The sequence below is a fragment of the Dermacentor silvarum genome, chromosome 10 (assembly GCF_013339745.2).
Source record: "Dermacentor silvarum isolate Dsil-2018 chromosome 10, BIME_Dsil_1.4, whole genome shotgun sequence".
Classification (NCBI taxonomy): Eukaryota; Metazoa; Arthropoda; class Arachnida; order Ixodida; family Ixodidae; genus Dermacentor; species Dermacentor silvarum.
Window position 1 is genome coordinate 70,677,661 of NC_051163.1, and position 22,421 is coordinate 70,700,081.

Genomic DNA, 22,421 nt, shown 5'->3' on the forward strand with positions numbered 1-22,421 from the left:
ATCTTGCGAAACTTGTCCCAGTCTGTGTACTGGAACATGCGCTGTCTCTCTCTGCTCGACCTGGAGGTGTGTGGCCAAGATATAATGGTCGCTACCAAAGTCTACCCCGAGGTTCGTCCACTTAACCGCTGCGATGCTCCTGACAAAGGTGAGATCCGGTGTCGTGTCACGGCTCGACGAGGTCCCGCATCTGGTGGGGAATGCCGGGTCCGTGACTAGCATCAAGTTTAGGTTTAGAGCCTCACGCCAGAGGTCCTCGCCCTTGTTAGTGTTGTATGGGTAGCCCCAGGTGTGGTAGGGGGCGTTGAAGTCACCAGCTACGATCAAAGGGGAGTCTCGCGCTAGTTGCGTGGCCTTGGTGATTAGGGCTTTGAAGCGTTGTCTTGGGTTTTTGGGACTACTATATACATTTAGGATGAATATACTGGCGCGGTTCGCTGGGCTTGGGATGATTTCTATCATTATATATTCCACTTTACTTGCGGTCATCCTAAGGTCGTGAGTGATGTGGGTCAGCTTGTTGCTAATCAGTACAGCGACCCCCCGTCCTTCTTCGTGCTTCGCTACGGGCCTGTAGCCGGACAGCGTGACGTTAGATGTGAGTGTTTCTTGTATAATGATGACATGTGGCTTCTCTGTGTGTGATCGAATATATTGCTGCAGGGGAGCCCTCTTGGGAAGGAAACCCCTGCAATTCCATTGCCACATCCTGAATGAGCTAGTTTGAGTGGCCATCGTATTGCTGTGGAGCTGCTGTGCTAGCCTTCGGAGGCCCGATTGCCCCCGTGCTGTTAATAGTCGATGCTGTTGTTGGGGGCGTAGGAGCTTTAGGTACCAGCACAGGTGCTACGACGTTTTCCAAGAAGGATTCAATTTTGCTGATGCGCTTATTAGTGCGCTCCTCCGTGGAAGCCATGTTGCTTTGGAAGAGCGAGAACTTCTCATTTATCTCTTTAATGCTGTCACTGAGAGCGGAGAGCATCTCGCGAATCTCAGATTTGGCCCTACCTGATGCTCTTTCTGGCTCATTAGTGATTGCCCTCTTTTTAGCTGGCCTCTCCGTATCGCTCGTCTCAACCATGGGGACTTCAATTGGCTGGGGAGCGGCCGGTTGATTATCCGTATCGTTCTTCTCCGCCATGGCGACTTCCATTGGCTGGGGAGTGGCAGGTTGCTTGTCTGCCATGGCCGGTTTCCTATTGCTGCCCCTCTTAATCTCGGCAATTTCTGTCATGAGTCGAGCTATTGTGTTCTTCATCATCTCGTTTTCGCGCTCAAGTTGTGCTAGTCTGTTGTTACCTCTATCATGCTCTGGCGGTGAGCCCCGCGTTACCTTTTCCGGCGTTCCTCGAACTCGGTCGGCCCAGGTCGTATGGTACTCAGGTCGGCGATCCCTGGAGCAGGACCTCGAGCAGGACTTCAACCGGACTTGACTGCCTCGGCGCTGGGATCCGGAGCGACCCCTGGAGCGGGATCTGGTCCTGGTTCTGGAACAAGAGCGCCCTCTGGATCGAGAGCGTCTCCGGGAGCTCCCTCTGGAGCGAAAACGTCCCCTGGATCGGGAGCGTTCCCTATGCTCGTGCGGTGGAGCTTGCTGCAACTTATTTTTGATCTCGCTGCTCTGTGGTGGTGGCGAAGCCCCATTTCTCGAAGCTTCCACAGTCGCTCTCTTCCATCGTCTCTCCTTGCATGTTTTGTCCGCCGTATGGTGTGGGCCCCCGCACAACCCACACTTTGGCGTGCACTGGTGTTGATCGTCCGGGTTGACTGCCCCACATCCCCTGCAGGTAGACTCTTCAGGAGTCGGGCAAACGTCGGCACGATGGCCGAGCTTGCCGCACGCGTAGCAGATATCGACTTGTTTGCAAAAGAGAAAGCACTTCACAAGGACTGGGCCATAGCGTACAAAGTTCGGAACCTTGAGCCCGTCGAAAGCTATGATGATTGTGCCTGTGTTCTTAATTCTCTTGACCGCCAAGGCCAGCGGGTTTCTCTCGTTGACGATGTTGCGTTCGAGGTCCGATTGACTGTCGTTCAGGTCGATGTGTCTGATTATTCCTTTACACGTTGTGTGGGGAGCGGCCTGAGTTCCGGAACTCAGGGAATTCAGGAGTTCAGTCCGCACCGGTGAAGTGATGTAACGTGAAGACCGAGCGTCTGCGGAAGAAGGGGATTCCCCGGCAAGCTAGTCGACGAGTTCATCGAGCGTCTGTATTTCCGGAAGAAGTTCCTTCTTCGAGATTTGCCCCGAGCCACGCCGAGATCGTCTGACCAACCAGCACGGTGAATACGATTGGACACTTAGTGTTCCTATTTATTTTGTACTTTACGTGTTGGACTCTTAGTGCTTGTCGTGAATTAGTTGCTTGTGTTGTTAATACCCATCTGATTTGTATTGTGTTTTGTCTAGCCTAAGTGTGCAACTTTGTGTGTAACTGCCGTGTGTGAAGAATATATTTTGTTGTGTTTTGACAACTCTGGGCTCTGACTCGGTCTTTGGAGAGCAACCGGCGTTCGCTGGCGCACCAGAGGGCCCATTCTTAATTGTCATTCCTTTCGTGGGATTATTTTCGGAAGCTGATAATTCGGCGTTGGAATTTAGTCCGGCATCTGCGCCTCGTTCACGGGGTCTGTGACACTGTCTCTACGGGCGGCTACAAATGTCCTCCTGTCCTCCCGTCCCTGATGGCGAGTACGTCGTGTCTCCACCCACTGACGTGTTTTTGCCGCGCAATATTGCCCTACCGAGCACCTAACCCGTTCGCGTGCCAATCTTCAATTTTGGCTTTTCGACGCATTTGCTGCCACACGGTATCGCCATAGAGCATATTATTCCTTTAGAAGAAGTTCAGATTTCTTCTTTGGCCTCTGAATTCTTCCGCAGTACCAACGGACCTTTGTCCCCCACTACTCCCCCACTACTCGACGCCTGCGGACGATGTTTGTAAGATGACTGCCCCTGGCCTTCCTTCCCAGCAAACAACAGCTCTTTGTGACCTCCTGTTATTTTATCGGGATATCTTTGATTTGGACGGCCGTCAACTTTGCCAGACATCTGTTGCCACGCATTGCATCAACGCCGGTGACGGCAACCCCATTAATAGCCGGCCATATCGTGTCTCCACAACAGAAAGGGCTATCATACAGAAATAGGTCGACAAGATGATGGACCAGGACATCATTGAAGCTTTCAGTAGCCCGTGGGCATCACCGGATCTCTTAGTAAAGAAAAAAACAACTCGTGGCGCTTCTCTGTTGACTACCGTCACCTCAACATGATAACAAAGAAGGATCTTTATCCCCTGCCTCGCAGTGACGACGCTCTTGACTGCCTTCACGGATCCCAATACTTTTCATCAATTGACCTCCGCTCTAGCTATTGGCAGATTAGCGTCGATGAGAGGGACCGCGAGAAAACCACCTACGTCATACCGGACGGCTTGTACTAATTTAAAGTCATGCCCTTTGGATTAAGCAATGCGCCAGCTACATTCAAGCGAATGATGGACTCTCTCCTGGGCGGCTTGAAGTGGCCTGCATGTCTCTGTTACTTCGACAAAGTGATTGTTTTTGCCGAACTTTGAAAGCCACCTGCGGTGCCTCACGACCCTACTCTCCGTGTTTCGCAGGGCTGACCTTCAGCTAAACTCCTCCAAGTGCCATTTCGGTCGCCGTGAAATTACCATGCTCGGCCATCTCGTAAACGACGCCTGAATCCAACCTGAATCCACAGAAAGTTCACGACGTGCGAAACTTTCCTGTACCTTGTTTTCTAGGCTTATGCTCTTATTTCCGGCGATTTCTGAAAAATATTCGCCGACATCTCTCGCCCTCTCACTGACCTTCTTAAGTAAGATATGTCTCTTTCTCTTGGGAACCACAGCAGGAGAATATCTTTTCTACCGTGATTGAACGGCTTACAACTTCCCTGATTCTGTCACACTTTGACCCTCCTGCGCCCACTGAAGTGCGAACTGACGGGAGTGGTCATGGCGTCGACTCTGTCCTCACTCAGTGTCAACAGGGCCAAGACAGTGTCATCGCTTAGGCCAGCCGCCTTCTATCCACGCCCGAGCGAAATTACTCCATTACTGAGAGGGAATGTCTCGCGCTCGTATGGGTGGTCGCGATATTTCGACCGTACCTTTTCGGTCGGAGCTTCTGCGTTGTAACCGATCATCACGCCCTCTGCTGGCTCTCCTTTTGAAGGACCCAACTGGATGACTTGTACGTTGGGCATTGCGTCTGCAAGAATATACGTTTTCTATTATGTATAAGTCAGGGCGCCTGCATAAAGACGCTGACTGCCTGCCTCGCAATCCCGTATCAACGTGACGATACCGATGCAGACTCCACCATCAGTACTATGTCCCTCTCCGGCTTTCTCCATATTGACGCGTGTGCTCTAGGCAGACGACAACGACGATGGGAGAATTAACGGGGTCCGTATGTGGGTCAGTAGGATTTTGCCGACGACGAAGAAGACGTGTCTGTTCTGTTTTGCTTGAACAGACTACACTGTTAATTCTCCAAATAAATAATTGAATGATTCAATAAATTGCTAATTGTTCTTTCGAAATTATTCTTATACCATCAAAAAAATTGTTTGCTGTTTATATACAATTACAATTAATTTAATTGTGTCTCTGCCCTGTAAATTTATTTTCAAATTATCATAAACGTTAGCCTGATTTACTTTTTCGTCTAGTTTTTTTCCTTCTCTCCTTCCCTTCAACCACCGGCTTCTTGGCCAATCCCCCGTAGTGGGTAAGCGCCACCGATGAGGATTAAGCAAGCAAGCAAGGTTGTCCTGCTGTTCTTGAAGAGCGTCTCCCCGTCTTCTCTTGGCATTGTACCGCGGCAATATTGGCGACGAGAAACGCCAAGATCCTATTCTTCGAACACTTATGGAACGCCTAAGCTCGTCGCCCGATGACCGGTTCCTCCAGATGTTCATCTTGCGCGATGGAACTTTATACCATCGTAGCATTCGTCCTGATGGCCAGGAGCTCCTCCTAGGCATTCCAAAGCACCTTCGACTGGCCGTGCTCCAGCAACTTCACGACGCTCCTACTGCCGGACATCTGGACGTCACTCGTACTTACGAGTGCCTGCGGTGCCGCTTCTTCTGGCCCGGAATTTATCCCTCTGTGAGCCGTTATGTCGCTTCTTGCGACCTCTGTCAGCGCTGGAAGACGCCTGCTATGCCTCCTGCTGGTGTGCTTCAACCAACTGACATCCCTACAGAGCCCTTCTTCGCTGTGGGCCTCGTCCTCCTTGGCCCTTTTCCAATTTACATTAAAAAAACAAATGGATTGTAGTAGCAACAGATTATGCCACGAGATGTGCCATCGCACGAGCGATGCCAACCAGCTGCGCTACAGATGTCGCCGACTTCTTAAGTCATCCTGCACCACGGCGCCCCTCGCCAGTTGCTCACGGATCGTGGCCGCTACTTTCTATCGAAGGTCGTCGTAGATCTGCACTGCTGCTGTTCTACAGAACACCAGCTTGCTACCGCGTACCACCCTCAAACGAACGGCCTCTCCGAACGACTCAACCTAACACTAACTGAAATGCTGGCCATATACGTTTCCGACAATCACCGCGACTGCGACGTCGCTTTACCATACAACACTTTCGCATACAACTCGTCCCGTCACGGCACTGGCGGATTCTCACCATTTTACCTTTTGTATGGCCGCGAGCCCACCTTGCCCTTCGACGTGTTGCTACTTTGCGCAGTACAATCACCCAGCTCTGGTTACGCTCGCCATGCTATTGCCTTAGCTGCCATGGCCCGAGAGGTCGCCCGTCATCGCCTCACACTCTCGCAAGCTTCTCAAAAGGACGGTACGACCTTTGCCTCCGAGACCACCATTTTTCACCTGGTTCCCTTGTCCTTCTATGGACGCTTTCACGTCGTGTCGGCTTGTCGGAAAAACTACTTTCCCATTATTCTGGTCCGTACCAGATCTAACGTCAACTGTCCGACGTGAAATACGAGATCGCCCCAGTCGGTGAGCCTTCAGTGCCTCCCAATGCCACCAGCGATGTTGTTCACGTCGTCAGGTTCAAGCCCTATGTCTCCCCATTAAGTGAGGCTCTATAACCTGCACGGGGACGGAGCTAACCCCACCGGGAGGGTGATGTTACGGTGAAGGGAAAGAAGGTGACACGAACTAGAGAGATACGAAGACTATGGCAGTTGCCTGAACAACATATACATCAGTTGTAAATATACATTATTTTACACTCGCCCCTTTACACAGATTTTTGCTGGAAATATATGATCTTAATCTCAAGCGTGCTATTTTGAGTCAGATGGGTGCATGCTGCATAGCAGATTAACACATCGCACGAATTCTGCTGATTTTGCCTCAAGCAGAGAAAGAAAATGATGGTTTCTTTGAAAGTTCATGCTCTTTTTTATTGTTACCTTGTGATTTTCTATATAGTAAACAGCCGCCGTATTGTGATGTGTACAATCTGTCTTATACTGAATATTAAATATATCAAATTTCAAGTGTGTGTTCCTGCCAATGAAATATGCCTGTTATTCTTTCCCTTAGAGAGAGAGGAGCGCTTATTAAAGATAGATATGTGCTGGAAATGTATAATCTCATGCATGCTACTTTGAGTGAGATGGGTGAAGGAGGTCAAAAGATACTAGAACAGGTGAAAGAGAATGCACAAGCGAAGCACAGAATTACTATGCAGGAAAACTAGGGGCTTTAATGAAGCAAGCTTAACCTTTTGCTTTTGGAGGAGACAGAAGTGCAGGAGAGAGCACAGACACGTCAAGAACAAGCTCGTTTCGTCTTTCTATGTCCTGTATCTTGCATTTGCATTGTATCCAAGTGCCATGGAAAGTCACTAACTAGTCCAATCTGTCATATTTGAGAGGGGAACGATATTAGAGGCAACAGCAAAGGCTAAAGCTGTTTAGAAAACCGTGGTACTACAGAGAGCCAGGGGATCGTCAGAAATCATCTCCATTTTGGTGCAAACTGCAGTTCAGGAGAATGGGAATTTTGCAAGTTGGTAATAGTTTATTAGACAATTTTAGTTGACCACCGCTTACAGCCAGCTCAGCTTGGATTTCATGCACTGAGACATTACAGGGAACTGCATAAATGTTGATTTTGATAACAGCATCTTGCCAAGACACGAGCAATGTGCGCTATAAGCTCGGCTGCAAAACGATCGAGAAGCCAAGTAAATCAAGTAAGAAAAAGAAATCGACGAAATGTCAGAATGTCTTACTCTCGCGGCGCACAATTCTGCATAAAAATTTCGCCACACATACACCTACTAGAAAATGAAAGCGAAGCTGGTTTGCAGCTGTTATAGTAAGTTGTTTAGGGGGCTCTGAAGCTTGCTACTACTTGTGGGATATCTTCATTTATGCAGGAAAATGAAAAGCTGTAAATGTCATGTCAGTGCTGGTTTAAAACCACGGTTGTTTCATTAGGTGTGACTGGAGGCAGTACTGTTAATGAGATACAATGATTTTCGTGATCAAAACATGTGGTGCAGCAAACATAATTTGCTATGTTGTTCTTAGTAGCAAGGTAACGGCATTTTTTTTTTTTGCCCTGCATTGCCGTACATGTTGCTGTATTCTATTCAAGCACACCGAGGTAATTTTAACTGCAAGGATGACTATACTCCGTTTCACACATCAGGTGCAACGCTGTGGAAGCTAAGCAATAAGTACGGTCACCAAAATTTATCGCTCTGCGCGTTCCATCTATGTGCTTTGCTGCGCGCCAACGGCGTTTGCTCGCGCGAGCGTGCACGTGAGGCTGCCGCGTCGCGCTGCAAATAAGTGAACAACCAAAAGCAAATTGACCTAAAACAACGTGTTAGCAGCCGTATGAGTACATGGTTTGTTTGTTTTTACTGGTAAATTATTTTTTTCATTCAGAACTGAGCTTATCTGAAAAACATTTTCACAAAGATCGGTCAAAAACACCGAACTATTTGTAAGTGCGAACGCAGCCACTATAAAAAGTATCTGTAGTTTCCACAGCATTGCACCTGATGTCTGGAACAGAGTTACTCTTGCACCATTGGAGAGGTCACACCGATGACACGCAAACAGGGTGTTAGTGCCAGCGAGCCATCCATGTCGAACTAAAAACTTGCTGTTTTGGAGGTGCTGGCAGGTATAGTTACCAATTTCACTGATATTCTATTTTTCACTGTGCTTCTATATTTTGTCCCATGTTTTCTTTACTTCTCCTGATTGGTTTTCAGCTGGTGTCTCGTAAACTGTACATATTTAACCAATATGAGCCCCTGCTCATGCCAAAATAAACCTCATTTGAAAATTAGTGTTGGTGTTTGTCGTCCTCTCCACTACTTTCCCCTTCACATTGTGTAACCACAATGGGTTGCCAACTAGCCCAATCTGCCGCACTTCTAATTTACTCTAAAACTGCATGAAAGCCCAGAATGTCACCTATTCCTTCACAGGCTGGATACTCTGTCTCCCTTGCTACCACTGTGCCGTAGTGCTCCTCACTCTGCAGTTTACCTATATGAAGCACAATTGGGTTACGAAAATTCGGCACTCAGTCAAGCATCAGAGTTGTCGTTTTATATCCACCAGTAGGCGCACACACGCACATACACACACACACACACGCGGTCATTTACAATTTAAAGCACTCAAACCAACACACAAAGCATGTGGCAGCTTAACTGACCAACTGCAGAATGAGGCCAGCAGCTGTCGCCGCATGAAATGGCGAGAAGCTTTCTCCTGTTAAGATCGCAAATTGACTACATCAATTCAAATATACAGGAACATACTGGAAGAGCACCCTGACTTTTATCGTTTTTGTGCCCAAAACTAAACAGTTACCCTTTCCACATTTCTCTATATCCCCCAAAGTTTAAGCAGCTTTCTTTTGGAAATTCATTGTATGTGACTTCACGCTTTCTATAAGGGACGCTCCAAGGAAGTGGATTAACTTGCATAAATGTTTTTTCTCAATTTTTTCAAGCTTAAGTGAATATGCCTTTAACATGAATACCAAGACTCTTTACAGTTTCTATGATGTTTGTCAATGTGTTTGAGCAAGGTACAATTTATTTTGTCTCATTTTCTATACAGTGAGTTTGTCTAATAGGTGGCTAGGTGAATTGATGAGGTCACTGAGAAATCTGCAACTTTGGCCACCTGATAAACTCATTTTGTGCTGTACCCATGTCCTTTCGATTCCGCCTTTGTTGCTGTACTTCCCACGTTAAGCGTCGGTAGTGGGATGCCCCTCCTTTGATTAAAAGATTGCGCTGCCTTTTTGGGGCTTTCTGTGACATAGACACGGTTAAACGCTGTGTGAACCTGCCAACAGTTTGAATAGTCATGATGGCCAATGTGCTGGCCTAATTCTACATATATACTCTTAAATTGTTCATGAAAACGTTAAAGATTTTATCGCTTGTAGTCATCGCTGTGAATAATAGTTCCTAAAGGTAACTGAAAACTATCCAAATAAAAATAAATACTTTGGATCCTCAGACAGTTCGTTATGACTTGATTGAATAGTGAAATTCGTGTTTGTATTATTAAATCCCTGGCAATTAAAGCTAATTCAGGGTCATTCACTATATGTGATCTCTCGTGCCCCTATGGTCTGCATTGTTTATTTGTAAGCATTTCTATACACATATGCTGTCCTTTAGAGTAGATAACTCGCTGCTGGCTCTGACATAGTAGACTTGGGTCGTGGGTATGTACTCGAACTGAAAACTTCGGCACTGGGTATGACCAACTGGTTTTGTGCCCATTCTTGGCCGCTCCCCAGAATGGATGTGCCACTGAGGCACAAGGGCTATGAAGACCCTAATACTGTATATACAATGTTTGTAGTGCTCCTTGTGTGCATACATCAACATGGCAGCTCGCGTGCCATCCACTTGCTAGCTCGCTAACCCAAGCAAGCTTTGCATTATTTTGATTCCACCATTGCATTGGATTCGTGTGTTTTCCTAGGTGGGGGTAGGAATTAGGATATATATAGGTGCACAGCTGCCTGGATACTTACACCAATGAACAATCAGACTGGTTTAGTAAAACAACTGGTATAAGTGTCTGCACTGGAAGATGGAAACAAAGTTAAGACACTAAGACTGCATGTAGCAGCTTTGGATGAAGTCAACAGATTAATTTTGCAAAACGTACGTATGAGCAATACACATGCCTATGCACAAAATGCCCATGAGGTTGTAAAGATAATACCGCAGCCATTACAATTATCGCCGAAGATATAAAAATTATATCTGCTTCTAGTGAAGCTTTCCAACGAAGGCCAGTAAGTGTGAGCGTGACGCGTCGTGCGGTTGTCAGCTTTGCTGTTGTCGCACCGTAATCATCGCTGTATCTTTCGATAGTTGATCGCGACATCGGTGTTGTAGTTGCGGTATGCCTAAATGCGTACGGGCCCCACACGCAATTTATATAGGATGCGTAAATTGTGCGATTGAACCGCCGCACGTCAGTGGATTGAGGATGCGATGCGCGCCCGCGTCCCGCCACGTCAACAGGTACGTACTCTATTGTGCCCACCTCAATATGCTAATAATCGTCCGCGGCGCTGCACAAAATCAAGCTTCCATGTATCAGCAAGCGCGGTGCAGCCAGCTAGGATATTTTTCGTGTGCAGCTAGATATCTAAGAACATATTCGTTTTTAGTAGCGCAACGCGTCGACGCGCCCAGCCGGAGACATTTATAGACCGCTTCGGCCACTACGCGCACATTTATTTGCACACGGAGGTCTGTTTGGTCGTGGAGACTTCGACCTAGACATATTTAGATACATATGAATGAGTAAGCTAGATGGTTATGTGCCAGATATTTAATTACTAAGAGCTAGATTACAGGCGCCGCGAATGATCGAACGACGGGAATACTCTTTGTATCGCAAGGCTGCCTTTAGACACTCTTGGCTGACAGTCAGCGATGATATTTGTATCGGTAGGCTGCCCTTATGCGTCGATCAGACACTCTTGACTGACTGTCAGCGATCCTGTTTGTATCGGAATGCTGCACGCAGACGCTCTTAACTGACCGCCAGCAGTCCTAATGGTGTTCGAAGGCTGTCATTAGAGACTTCTTACTGACAGTCAGGAATCATAATTGTATGGGAAGGCTTCCAATAGAGATTTCTGACTGCCATTCAAGAATCCTGGTGGTCCAACAAGAGCACTCTGACAGATTGTTTGACTGGGTATATATATTGTTACGCAGAAAGAGGCAAAGGAATGCATATTTTTACACGTGTGCTTACTTATGATTTTGCTATGCAATTCATCACCCGCCAACAACCTAAAGTTATCGCTCAATGAGGTTCTTCTGGCGCAGCAGACCGTATGATCCCATGTACCGGAAGCGTATTTCCAATTGCTAGTAGTTACAGCGTTTGACCGCTGGCGCCACGCTGCGCCGCTCGCGCGTACCATGTTTCAAGCCGCCGCCGTTGGAACGGAGGAGGCGTTGACGGAGAAAACGCTGGGCTGGTGGTGACTAGCCTGCTGTTGGGATCGGTGGTATTATAAACGCATAACTGTTTTGACGATCCAAATATAATCTCACTGTATGGATGGATGTAAAACTTTAATGAACGTCCTGAGGTACGCGACTCAGCGCGCAGCGGGCCGCTCCCACGTTGGGACAGTCAGGCCATGCCCAACCGCCGCATCATGGGCCCTCTGGACAGCCCATAGTTGCGCCCCGGCATCGGGGCTCTTGATAGCGGAGAGCCACTTGTCCTCTTTTATTTGTTCCGTGCCTCGTAACGAGGGGCAACGCCAGAGCATATGGTCTAAGCTAGCGAAGTCATTGCAGTGTCTGCAACAACTACTGGCATAAGTGTCGGGATAAAGCTTGTGTAATCAAGCCGGACTGGGATACGAGCCTGTTAGCAATAATCTGAGGGTAAATGCCTGCGCTGTATTTAACTTCTTGTGAGGAAGGGGAAAGTCTCTCCTGCCGAGATAAAAGTACTGCGTAATTTCATTGTATGTTGTCGGTTGATCTCTGTTCTCCACCACTCCTGGCCGGCCGGGGAGTTCTCCATGGTCGCGGAAAGCGAGACCTCGCGCCTTGGAGTGGGCCAGCTCGTTGAGGTTTGTGGGGCCTCCCATGATGGATCCCATGTGAGCGGGGAACCACGTGAGAGTGTGGGTGGCAATGCTTTTACCGTCGAGGATGCGACAGGCTTCTTTACACACGGCGCCAACGCTGAAGGCGCGGATGGCTGCCCTGTAGTCGCTGAAGATGTTGGCATGTTTCTCGGCCAGGAGGGCCAAGGCAATGGCCACTTGCTCGGCCGCACATGACGACGTGCTTCGTACCGAAGCTGCGTTAACGGTCGAACCCTTGTGGTTGATGGACACTACTGCGAAATTTTTGCTGTTGCCACATTGGACCGCGTCAACGAAGCAGCTGCCGCCAGGGAGTTCTGTCGCCCGGCGTAGGAGCGCCACGGCCCTGGCCTTCCTTCTTTCCACGTTGCGCTGGGGATGCATACCTGACTAGAGCAGTATTTTTTATTTGGGGTGTTGCTACGCGCAGCACCCCACCGACCGCCGCTTCGCGTCGGTGCCCGGCACCACGGCTGCCGCCGTCGCACCGGGGTTCAACCGACCGCGCTGGCAAACAGAGAGGAAAAAAAAGAAAAGCGTGATATTCGGAAAAAAAATTCTGGCCTGGGCGGGATTCGAACCAGCGTACGCATGATCCCAAAGGGAGCGCCGTAGCCACTCAGCCATACAGCCACTTTTTTTTTCTTTATTACATGGGAGCAGACTCTTCAGCAACACAAGAAACAAGGCGCTACAGGTACATATTCAAAAGTCAGGCAAGCGTGTGCACGCGTCCAATAAAGGCATCCAGTCCGGCGCTGTTTCTTGAGCAGCGTACACACTACGGACGTAGGCAGCAAATTCCCGAAAAAACGACCGAGTGCTTCGCGGTGGTTCAGCGTGCCTGTCACACATTCTACTGCGCCAAAGACTATGTAGACCAAGTACTATGAACATGTCATATGGTGGGTCACAGGAATCTTTAAAAGGTAAGAAACGAATTGTGTATGGTGGGATGTCTAAATCTTTTTAAGTGTTCTTTGGAGAATGTCCCAGAAGAACACGGCATCCCTACAATCGACAAAACAGTGATCAATCGTTTCAGCATGCGGACACAAACGGCAGTTTGTAGACCACGGCACGAAACAGCCCCTTTTTTCTAACCAGGTTTTGACAGGTAGGGTTGCTGAATGTAAGTTAAAGAAAAAAGTTTTGATCCCTGGAGGAATGATCATTTGACGGACACGTTTGAGTACATCTAAGCAGCAACATTCCAAATAAGGCGCACGATAATGGGGAACAGGAAACAATGTGTCTATCAAGGCAGCAGAAATTTCTTTACGGGATGCAGTGAAAATATAATCCAAGCTAAAGCGAGCTTTAAGAAAGTGAAAGCCTTCAACAACCTCTTTCAAGAAGCCCCAAGGAGCAGGTGGTGCATCATTGACCGATGACGACACAACTATTTCTGGAAGGTAATTCATTAATCGAAGTTGTAACATCTCTCTTAGAAAAGGACTGTTTACATCACGTAAGAAGAATAACTGGGAGACAAGTTGCCTAACAAAAAGGTGAACTAGGCCAAGACCACCACTCTCAAGAGGAAGAAAAAGGTTATCACGCCGCATGGCCTCAACACGTGAGCTCCATACATAGGTAGCAAACACACGATGGAAAGCTTGCAACCTAAGTCGCGAGCAGTGTAATACCTGCAGGACATACATAAGTCGAGCTGCTAGAAACAGATTGCAAGCTTCAGCGCGGCTAAATATGGACAACTGCCGCCCCTGCCAGTTGTTAACCTTACGCTGTACTTCTGCAACTTCCGCTGACCAGTGAGGATTACTATTGCGATATTGAGAGAGGGGTACACCTAAGTACCTAAAGTCTTGCCTCCACTGAATACCTGCGAAGCGAGTTGGCATTGTACACCATTGACCGAACCAAAATCCGGAACTCTTCTCAAAGTTCACAGTTGCTCCAGAAGCTCAGCAAAACTGCTGCGTTGTGGCAAGGGCAGTCTCTACACTTTTCTTGTCAGTACAGAAGAAGGCTATGTCATCTGCATAGGCAAGTACCCGGATCTCATTGGATAACAATCTGAACCCATGAAAGGTAGGATCCTTCAAAATTCGTGCACAAAGCGGTTCCAAGTACAAAGCGAATAACAGAGGTGACAAGGGACAACCTTGTCTTACTGATGCCCTGAGGTGGATAGATTCAGATAGACAACCATTAACTATTAGCCTTGTTGTGCCATTAGCATAACACATGGAGATGCCTTTAAAAAGAAGAGATCCAATGTTTATGTGCTCTAAAACACTAAACAAGAAGCAGTGATTAACTTTATCAAATGCTTTTGCCAAATCAACCTGAACTATTGCAACCTGACCCGCACTTTCTGTCACACACTCTAGCACAGACCGTGCAACGTGGATATTTGTCTGAATTGATCTTTCTATAATGCCACATGTTTGATGGTCTCCCACGAATGATCGAATTACTTCTTGAAGACGACTAGCTAATATCTTAGCAAATATTTTGTAATCCACGTTGCAAAGTGATATGGGGCGATACCCCTCAACTTTCTGCAATTTTGTTACATCACTGCTTTTTGGAATAAGTACTGTGTGCCCTTGATAGAGCGTGGCAGGTAGGTACCCAATCCTGTAAGCTTCTTCATACAGTTTAAGCAGAAAGGGAGCCAATATAGAGCAGAAACATTGATAAAATTCCGCACTCAAGCCATCAGGCCCAGGAGTTTTGCCTTTAGTTAGCGAAGCAATGGTTGCTTCCACTTCCTTGATATTTATGTCTCTATCAACGTCATCGCATTCGTCTTGACTGAGCTGTGGCAGCAACGAAATAAAGTTTCCGTTACAGCTTCACTCTTAATTGCTTTATGAGACTGAAAGATATTCTCGTAATGATCCGTGAACGCTTTCATTATTGTATCCTGGTCATTAACAATCGCTCTGGTATACTCTATCTCGAGAACTTGCTTCGACAGAGCATGCTGACGCTCATCACCAAGCGAACGACTACAAGGCTGTTGCTCCAAATACCGACGAGTACGCGCTCGAACTAGTGCACCTCTGTATCTCTCAGTGTCCATTGTCTGCATTTGTGCCTTAACGTTGTGAATGTCCTCAATGTACTTGCCAGGATGCAGGCATTCAAGTTCGTGTAGCGTATCTAGCAACTTGCACAACTCTTTATATTTTCCTTTTTTTCCAAAAGACAATATGGAAGCTTCTTCAATGGCTATCATTTTAACTTCTTGCTTGAATATCTCCCATTGCGCAAAGACAGATAAAGAATTACGACTTGAAACGTCAATAAGAATTTCCGGGACGCGCTTGAGAAAAGGCTTATGTAAGAGTAACTGATTGTTAATTTTCCATAAATCCCAGTTCATTCGCGAACTTTGACACTGCCGGTTGCCAAAACAAACCGACACCAAACAATGATCACTGAAGAACACAGGGTGCACACTGTAGCCGTATAGTCTAGGGAGGATAGGTAAAGATACATAAATCCGATCAAGCCTTGCATGAGATGTACCTTGAAAATGTGTGTAGCGAAAAGGGACCTTTTCATGATCCCCTACATCAACAAGCTGGTAGTCACATGTCATGGCATTCAAAACGACAGCGCTGGTATCATGGCGTTGCCTTGTAGACGACCGATCCTGACCACTACACGCACAACTAATACACGGTCATTGCGTAAGTGCTGGGTCAATGAGAGAAAGTAGTCCTCCCGGTCGCGTGCCTTACGTGGCGCATACACGCAAAGAAACCTCCAAACATGACTATCCATATTGACATCACACCATACAAGGCGCCCTTCCCTATCAGTGCACAGTCCCAACACGTTGCATTGCCGCGTTTTTCTCACAAATATCATACATCCTCCTGAGACACCAATCGCGTGGCTAACACATACTTCATACTCCGAAAGAAATGGAGCTACAGCAGCCGCTGTGTCGTCATCGGATTCAATTTTTGTTTCCTGAATTGCAATAACATCTAACGCTCGGCTACGCAACAAGTGTTATAACTGACCCTGCCGTCGCTTACTACGTGAGCCACGGACTTTCAGTGTTCCAAACGTTAAGGGAAGGGCGCCCGCCATGATTCCACTACTGAGGCGCAGCGCCTACACGTAGCGCTGCTACCTTTGTTCTGCCTGTCCCATCCCTTTGAGGTGTCGCAGCTGCAGCAACTTCATGAACTGCAGCGGCATCTGCACTCACAGGGACTCCATGAAGGGGTTTCTTCGCCTTAGCCGCGGCGACCTTTGGCTCTTTCCCAGAGCACTCCAAATCATCTGCCGGCGCTGGACGCTTCTTTGATGTCTCAGTCATTTCAGTATCCTCGGCAGGATGAAGCTGGTCCCGAAAGGGTTGTGATTCGGCCCACGTTGCACAAGGGTCCTTTTCACGGTTAGTCACTGTTTGTTCTTCAGTAACCTTCGCTGTAGCTGTGTCCGCAGCTGTCGATATTTGCACTTCTTCAGCCCGGTGGTCTTCAGCAGGCGCTTCGCCAGAGGCATCTACGACCTCACTTACATCCATGAGGTGGTTAACGATGGTGTCATCGTCCACCGGTTTACTGCCACGAAGCTTGTCAGCATACGTGCCAACGCATGCCTCTGCGTTATGACCATAACGGTGGCATTTCGCGCAGCGTGGTGTTTTGCACTGTCTTCTTATGTGCCCTACTCTGTTGCATCGAAGGCACAAGGGAGGTCGTCCGGGAATCAAAAGTAAGCATTGATGTCCCAAGATCGTCAGAAGATGAGGGAGGGAACTGGTAGAGAGGCCTTCTTTGAGCGTGAATTCTACATCACGATTCGTCATCTGCCAACTCTCCATGCCTTCGCAACGCCACATTTCTCTGGTTATGGATTGCACCATGCCATATGGTTCCAACGCTTCAACGATACGCTTCTGTTCTAGGTGAGGAGGAAGCCACAGAAGCTTCATTTTGATGTTCCGGCTTTCTGGGTCGATGACAAGGCACTTGAGTCCTTTGACTAGTAGCTCACCTTTATCGACGAGCTTCTGCTTGGAAAGGCTGTTGGCGCAGGTGACGAGCCACAGATGGCTCATCTGATACTGGCCTGCTCCGAGAATGTCCTTGGTATCGAGCACCGAGAGCAGGGCATCACGAAAATCCGGGGCGCGGTACGGCCGACCAGCGAGGTCCGCGTGTAGGAACACTGAGTTGAGAACGGTGTTTCCCGATGGCAAACGAGGAAGAACGATCTTGTAATTACCGGTAACGGTAGACGGTGCAAGAGATCCTCGGCCTAGGGCCGATGCGCTGTTACCAGCAGAGCACATTTTGAACACGGCCGTTCGACGCGGCTTCTTCTTCTTCGCTTCTAAGGGTTGCATTCAGGCGAACCATATGATTGCGTTCGAGCGCCCTCGGCGAAAGAAACCACCTAGAAACGTGGTACGCACGAGCGGCGCAGCGTGGCGCCAGCGGTCAAACGCTGTACCTACTAGCAATTGGAGTGTTGCGTACCGGAAAAGAAGCTTTTCAGAGAGGACCGCACGGCTGTGAGGGGACCAGACAAGCACAAGCGTGCCAGAGGGGAAATGTGGGTCGCAGTGCAAAGCATCTAACTGACGTTGCTGGCTGCTTTGTGACGCCGAGGGTCGAGCGCGGGCAACGTGATGGGTGTGGTGAGCACGAGCGTACTGTTAGTCGAAGCGACAGAAGGTGTAACCGTAGGGTCCAGAGGTAAAGTCATCTTTCCTCCATAAAACAGCTGGAACATTGAAACTCCAGCTGTATTATGCCGGCATGGCTAATGCGCGAAATTTACTTACGGTAGAAGAAGGTCGCAGTCACGTGGGTTCGGCGAAATATACACCGCGACAATGTCTGTGAGAGTGTGTTTGAAGCGTTTCGTCAGGCCGTTGGTCTGTGGATGGTAAGAAGTTTTTTTTAGGTTGGGTTGATTATAACAGGCACGCCGGATTTTGGCGAAGACTTCAGACAGAAAGTTACGACGATGATAAGTGAGCAACTGTCTCGGGGTACCCTGGATCAATATAACGGCACGCAACTGGAAGCGCGTGACAATTGCACAACTGGACGGCAGCGATTGGGTAATTTCGTAGCGCGTGGCATAATCATGGCCAAGGCGTATCCATTCGTTTGTCAGCGTGAAGGTAGGAAAAGGACCAGGAACATCTATTCGAAAGCAAAAGAAATGTTCCGTGCGTACTATTGACTGAAGGTGACTAGCAGGTAGCATCGGAAGCGTTTTGACACGTAGGAATAATTTTCAACTGGCCACGCAACGGTGGTAGGAGCGTACAAGGCCTATTCATCAGAAAAGACGCCATAAACGCTCGTTTGTCTCAGATACTCCAATGTACCATCATGAAGTTTGATGAGAACTCCCTGGCGTAACTGTCTGGCCACAACAATAAGGGGTTGAAAATAGTAGGAAAATGTAGGATACCCTCCTCAAGCAGAAATTTGTGGAAGAATAGGTCAGTAGGCGACACTTCCAGGCGCGTGATGACTTCTCGCAAGGATTGGTCAAAATTTTTTTCTTTATCGATGCGAATAAAGTCCGGCACGGAAGTTTAGGGGGTTGGTGTACTCATTAGTATTTATAGGGTCGTCGCCAGTATACCGCTACAAGAATGTGCATCATTGTCGAGGCGGCCGGATTAGTGGATGGATGAATATCAAAATTCTTACAGGCGTAGGGCCCACTGAGCGAGAAAGTCGGCGTCTGTCGTTTGTAGAAGCGAAACGGCACCTTAACTCGCATTGCCATTGGCTGCGATGCCACGTCATGAGTCCATCACATAAGGCTAACCGTTCTAAAGAAATGAATGTATAAAAGAAAATAATTTCGAAATAAAAAAAAACGTTGCCGGTTGTGAGTTTCGAACCTTCGACCTCAAGTTCAGAAGCCGAGTGTTATACGAAAGAGCTACGCTTGCAGGTGGGGAACATATCTGAACCATATGAATGTGCTTTACCGGCGCAACAAAACCTTATTAGAAAGCTTCAAATGGCTCATTGAATGTAAAAGCGAGCCTCTGTCGTCTGTAGCAGCAAAACGGCACCTGAACTTGCATTGGCATTGGCTGCGACGCCACGTCACGAGCGCGCCTCGATGGAGCAGAGCGGGCGAGAGGGACCACTTACTGCGGCAATAGCGCGCCAGGTGTTGCGTGAGGGGAGAGGGCATCACCGCGACGCCACCTCACCCTCGCTTTCGGTACGGGCTTGTCTCGTCAGAGAACAGTGGGTGAAAGAGAACAGCTGGTGCCACAATAATGCGCCAGGGGTTGTGTAAGGGGAGAGGCCACGTGGCGCTGGCACCGCAGGCTGCTGCTGCTTGCTGGCTCGGGCATCACGTACCGCCATGGTAAATTATTCGCAGCGCAAACTCGAATGACCGCTAAGCGTGATTCAATTGTATACTAATGCTTTCACATTCACAAGTCTTAAAAGGTGTTTAGGTATCCTCGGGGTTTATTTTTTGGCTGAAAAGCTCAGTAAGCGGCGTCGCACTGTCCACAAAATCTTCACAAAGGAACAGAAATGTGACGCAGAAACTTACTGATATCTTTGAAAATCATGGAACAAGGAAGTTCTTGACTGCAGAGAGATTCGCAGGTCTGGTTGCACACCATTAGCATCGACGAGATGGCCAAGCACAGTAATTTTACTGTGCCCAAAGTGACAGTTCGACGTGTTTAGCTGTAACTCGGCTCGACGAAAAATGTCTAGGATGGCTGGGAGGTGCTCTACGTGGGTAGGAAATGTTGGCGAAAGAAATCGCCAATGATTACGATACTCCTTAATACGAAATATGAGCGCATGTATATACGTATTTCCATTTCGCGATATATTGAAGCATCGCACAAACCTCCGCACCGACTGGCATGGTCGCAACGTTTCAATCGAAGCAGGACCCCTTGACAGATCTGTGATGACCATGGGAATTAGTCGCACACACATGTTTCCCCAAAAAGCAGGAAAGTTCGCGTAGCACATGTGGACACGGCAGTACTCGTCGATGCCACAATTGTCCTCCTCCCTGTTTTGATAACTGCTTGTATCCTTGCTGTACACCGGCTTTCCCGTCTCCTACTAGATTGGAACACTGGTTGAGGTGCTGGCTAGGATTACCTCATGCTTGGCACCCTTTCTGAGTCACATATATGAAACGTGCAATCACGTTCGTTCGTCGAAACGCCTCTTCACTGATACAGTCGCCGCCTCCTTGACCTGACGCCTGAGTTCAACCCTCCGCAGCACTCTGAAGGAACGCGTCTACCCGCCGCGGTGGCTCAGTCAGCTAACGCATAGTGCTGCTGAGCACGACATCGCGGGAACGAATCCCGGCCGCTGCGGCCGCATTTCGATGGAGGCGAAATGCAAAAACGCCCGTGTGCTTGCGTTGTAGTGTACGTTAAAGAACCCCAGGTGGCCAAAATTAATCCGGAACCTTCCACTATGGCGCGCCTCATAATTAAAACTGGTTTTAGCACGTGAATCCCCAGAAAGAAGAAGGAACGCGTCTGCTGACTTCCACCATCGCCACTGCAGGTGACGCTGCAGAATCATCAGAGTCCAGAAAGTTTCCATGGGGAAGCTATTGAAGATGTCTAAGATTGGCTAGACCAGTTCGAGCGTGTCCCAAATTATAATGACATAAGCTCCCAGAAAAAGCTCCCCAATGTCTATTTTACTCTTCAACATAGTGAGTGGACGTGGTTGTGAATCGGCATAGGCAGTTTGACCACATTGCATGCCTTCCGCACCCAGCTGCTGGACATTCACTAGTAGCGACAGAAGAGACAATGAGCAGCGTCTTCACGAATAGCGTATTCCGAAACCAAATGAGAGCGTTACCATGTTTCCTGAAGATATGGCCCGACTTTTCCGCAGAGCAGACTCCGAGCTGGCCGAAGAAAAGAAGTTGCGCTATCTCTTGCGGGGAGTGAAGGATCAACTATTTGCCGGACTCGTGAGGCATCCCCCGAAGAGAGTGCCCGAATTCACCAAGAAGGCTACGGCTATCGAACAGGCACTAGAGCAGCGTTACCGCCAATATGACCGTACGAACTCACCGATGAATGCTTCAATTCTACCTGAGAGCTCGGGCTCATCTCTAGTGAAGTCATCCTCGAGATGGTGCGAGAGGAGATCCAGCAGCTCGGGAATGCGCCCCTGGCACCAGTGGTGACTTCTGTCACTGAGGCCGTCTGGAGGAAGACCGACAGGAATTTTCTTCGCCCGACTTCGAGAGTCACCGCCACCACAAGCAACGCCGTATGGTCGACAGCCAAACGTTGCGCCTCAGTCTTGCGGAGAATTTCCAGTGGGACACGAGTTTCGGTAAATTGATTTTTGGCGCACCGCTGACCGCCGGCCGCTATGCTTTCATTGTTGCGAAGCAGGGCATGTTAACGAGCTCGCGACTCTCGCGCATCTGGGTTTCCAAGGTTTGCTTTCAATTACAATTACCCTCAAGTTGACGCTCCACGTACCGGCGACGACAATTCTACAAACTGCTAGCGGGAAGCTTCACAGACGCCTCTATCGAGTTCCCCATCTGCGGCTCGTTACAGTCTACAGACCCGTCGCGCTTTTTCTGACGTCTCCAGGAACAGGTCACCTAGCCCGCTCCGGGGAAACTATAAGCAGCCATCCTAGGGGTGACGTGGCAAGTCCAGCTTTCGAAGAGTCCCCATCGCCCATTATCGACGACTCTAACGATCCGTCGATTCCAACCACCCCCCATGTAACCGACGCCGTGAGCGCCGACATTGATCGCATTGATGGCCACCATATGACCGCTGTTTTTGATACTGGTTCTCATTTTTCGATAATGAGTCTAAACCTAGCCGACAAACTAAGAATAGTGAAGACGCCGGGGACCGGGCCCAACATAAGAACTGCCGGGGCTCAGTTGATCACACCGATTGAAAAATGCACGTCCAGAATAGTAATCACAGGTGAAGCATTCGTCGCCACCGCCGTCATTCTCTTCGGGTGCTGTCAGGAACTTATTCTGAGAATGGATTTCTTGAGAGTGAAGTTCAGTGATTTATGTCCGCGACTGCACCGTTACATTTTCTATGAGCTCTGACGACGTCGACCCCACAGGGCACCAGCCACCGTGCTTACGTATCGCCGACGATTGCGTGAGGTGTCTGCCGCGAAGCTGTTACCTCGTGCCTGTCATCTGAGACAACTTACACGGCAGGAATGCAGTCGCCGAACACATCGACAGGCTGTTCCTGAGTCACGGGGTTTCAATCGCCCGGGC

At 48.5% G+C, this 22,421-nt stretch overlaps 1 protein-coding gene across 1 annotated transcript; it reads right to left on the minus strand.

The window, feature by feature from the left end:
• Positions 1-1,379: 1,379 nt before the first annotated feature.
• LOC119431627 (uncharacterized) lies at positions 1,380-17,448 on the minus strand. Its single transcript, XM_037699107.1, has 2 exons — positions 16,357-17,448; positions 1,380-1,535 (listed from the first exon to the last, which is right to left on the minus strand). Exons 1-2 carry the CDS (start codon positions 17,446-17,448, stop codon positions 1,380-1,382), a joined length of 1,248 nt encoding a protein of 415 aa, XP_037555035.1.
• Between the last annotated feature and the right edge of the window lie 4,973 nt (positions 17,449-22,421).

Bases quoted from the DNA above. Each gene is read 5' to 3' on its own strand.
- LOC119431627 (XM_037699107.1), bottom strand. From the start codon at position 17,448: ATGTGCTCTGCTGGTAACAGCGCATCGGCCCTAGGCCGAGGATCTCTT. The intron at 1,536-16,356 runs GTGAGTGCAGAT...TTTTCGCTCCAG, and splicing joins AACCCCTTCATGGAGTCCCT to AGGGAGCTCCCGGAGACGCT.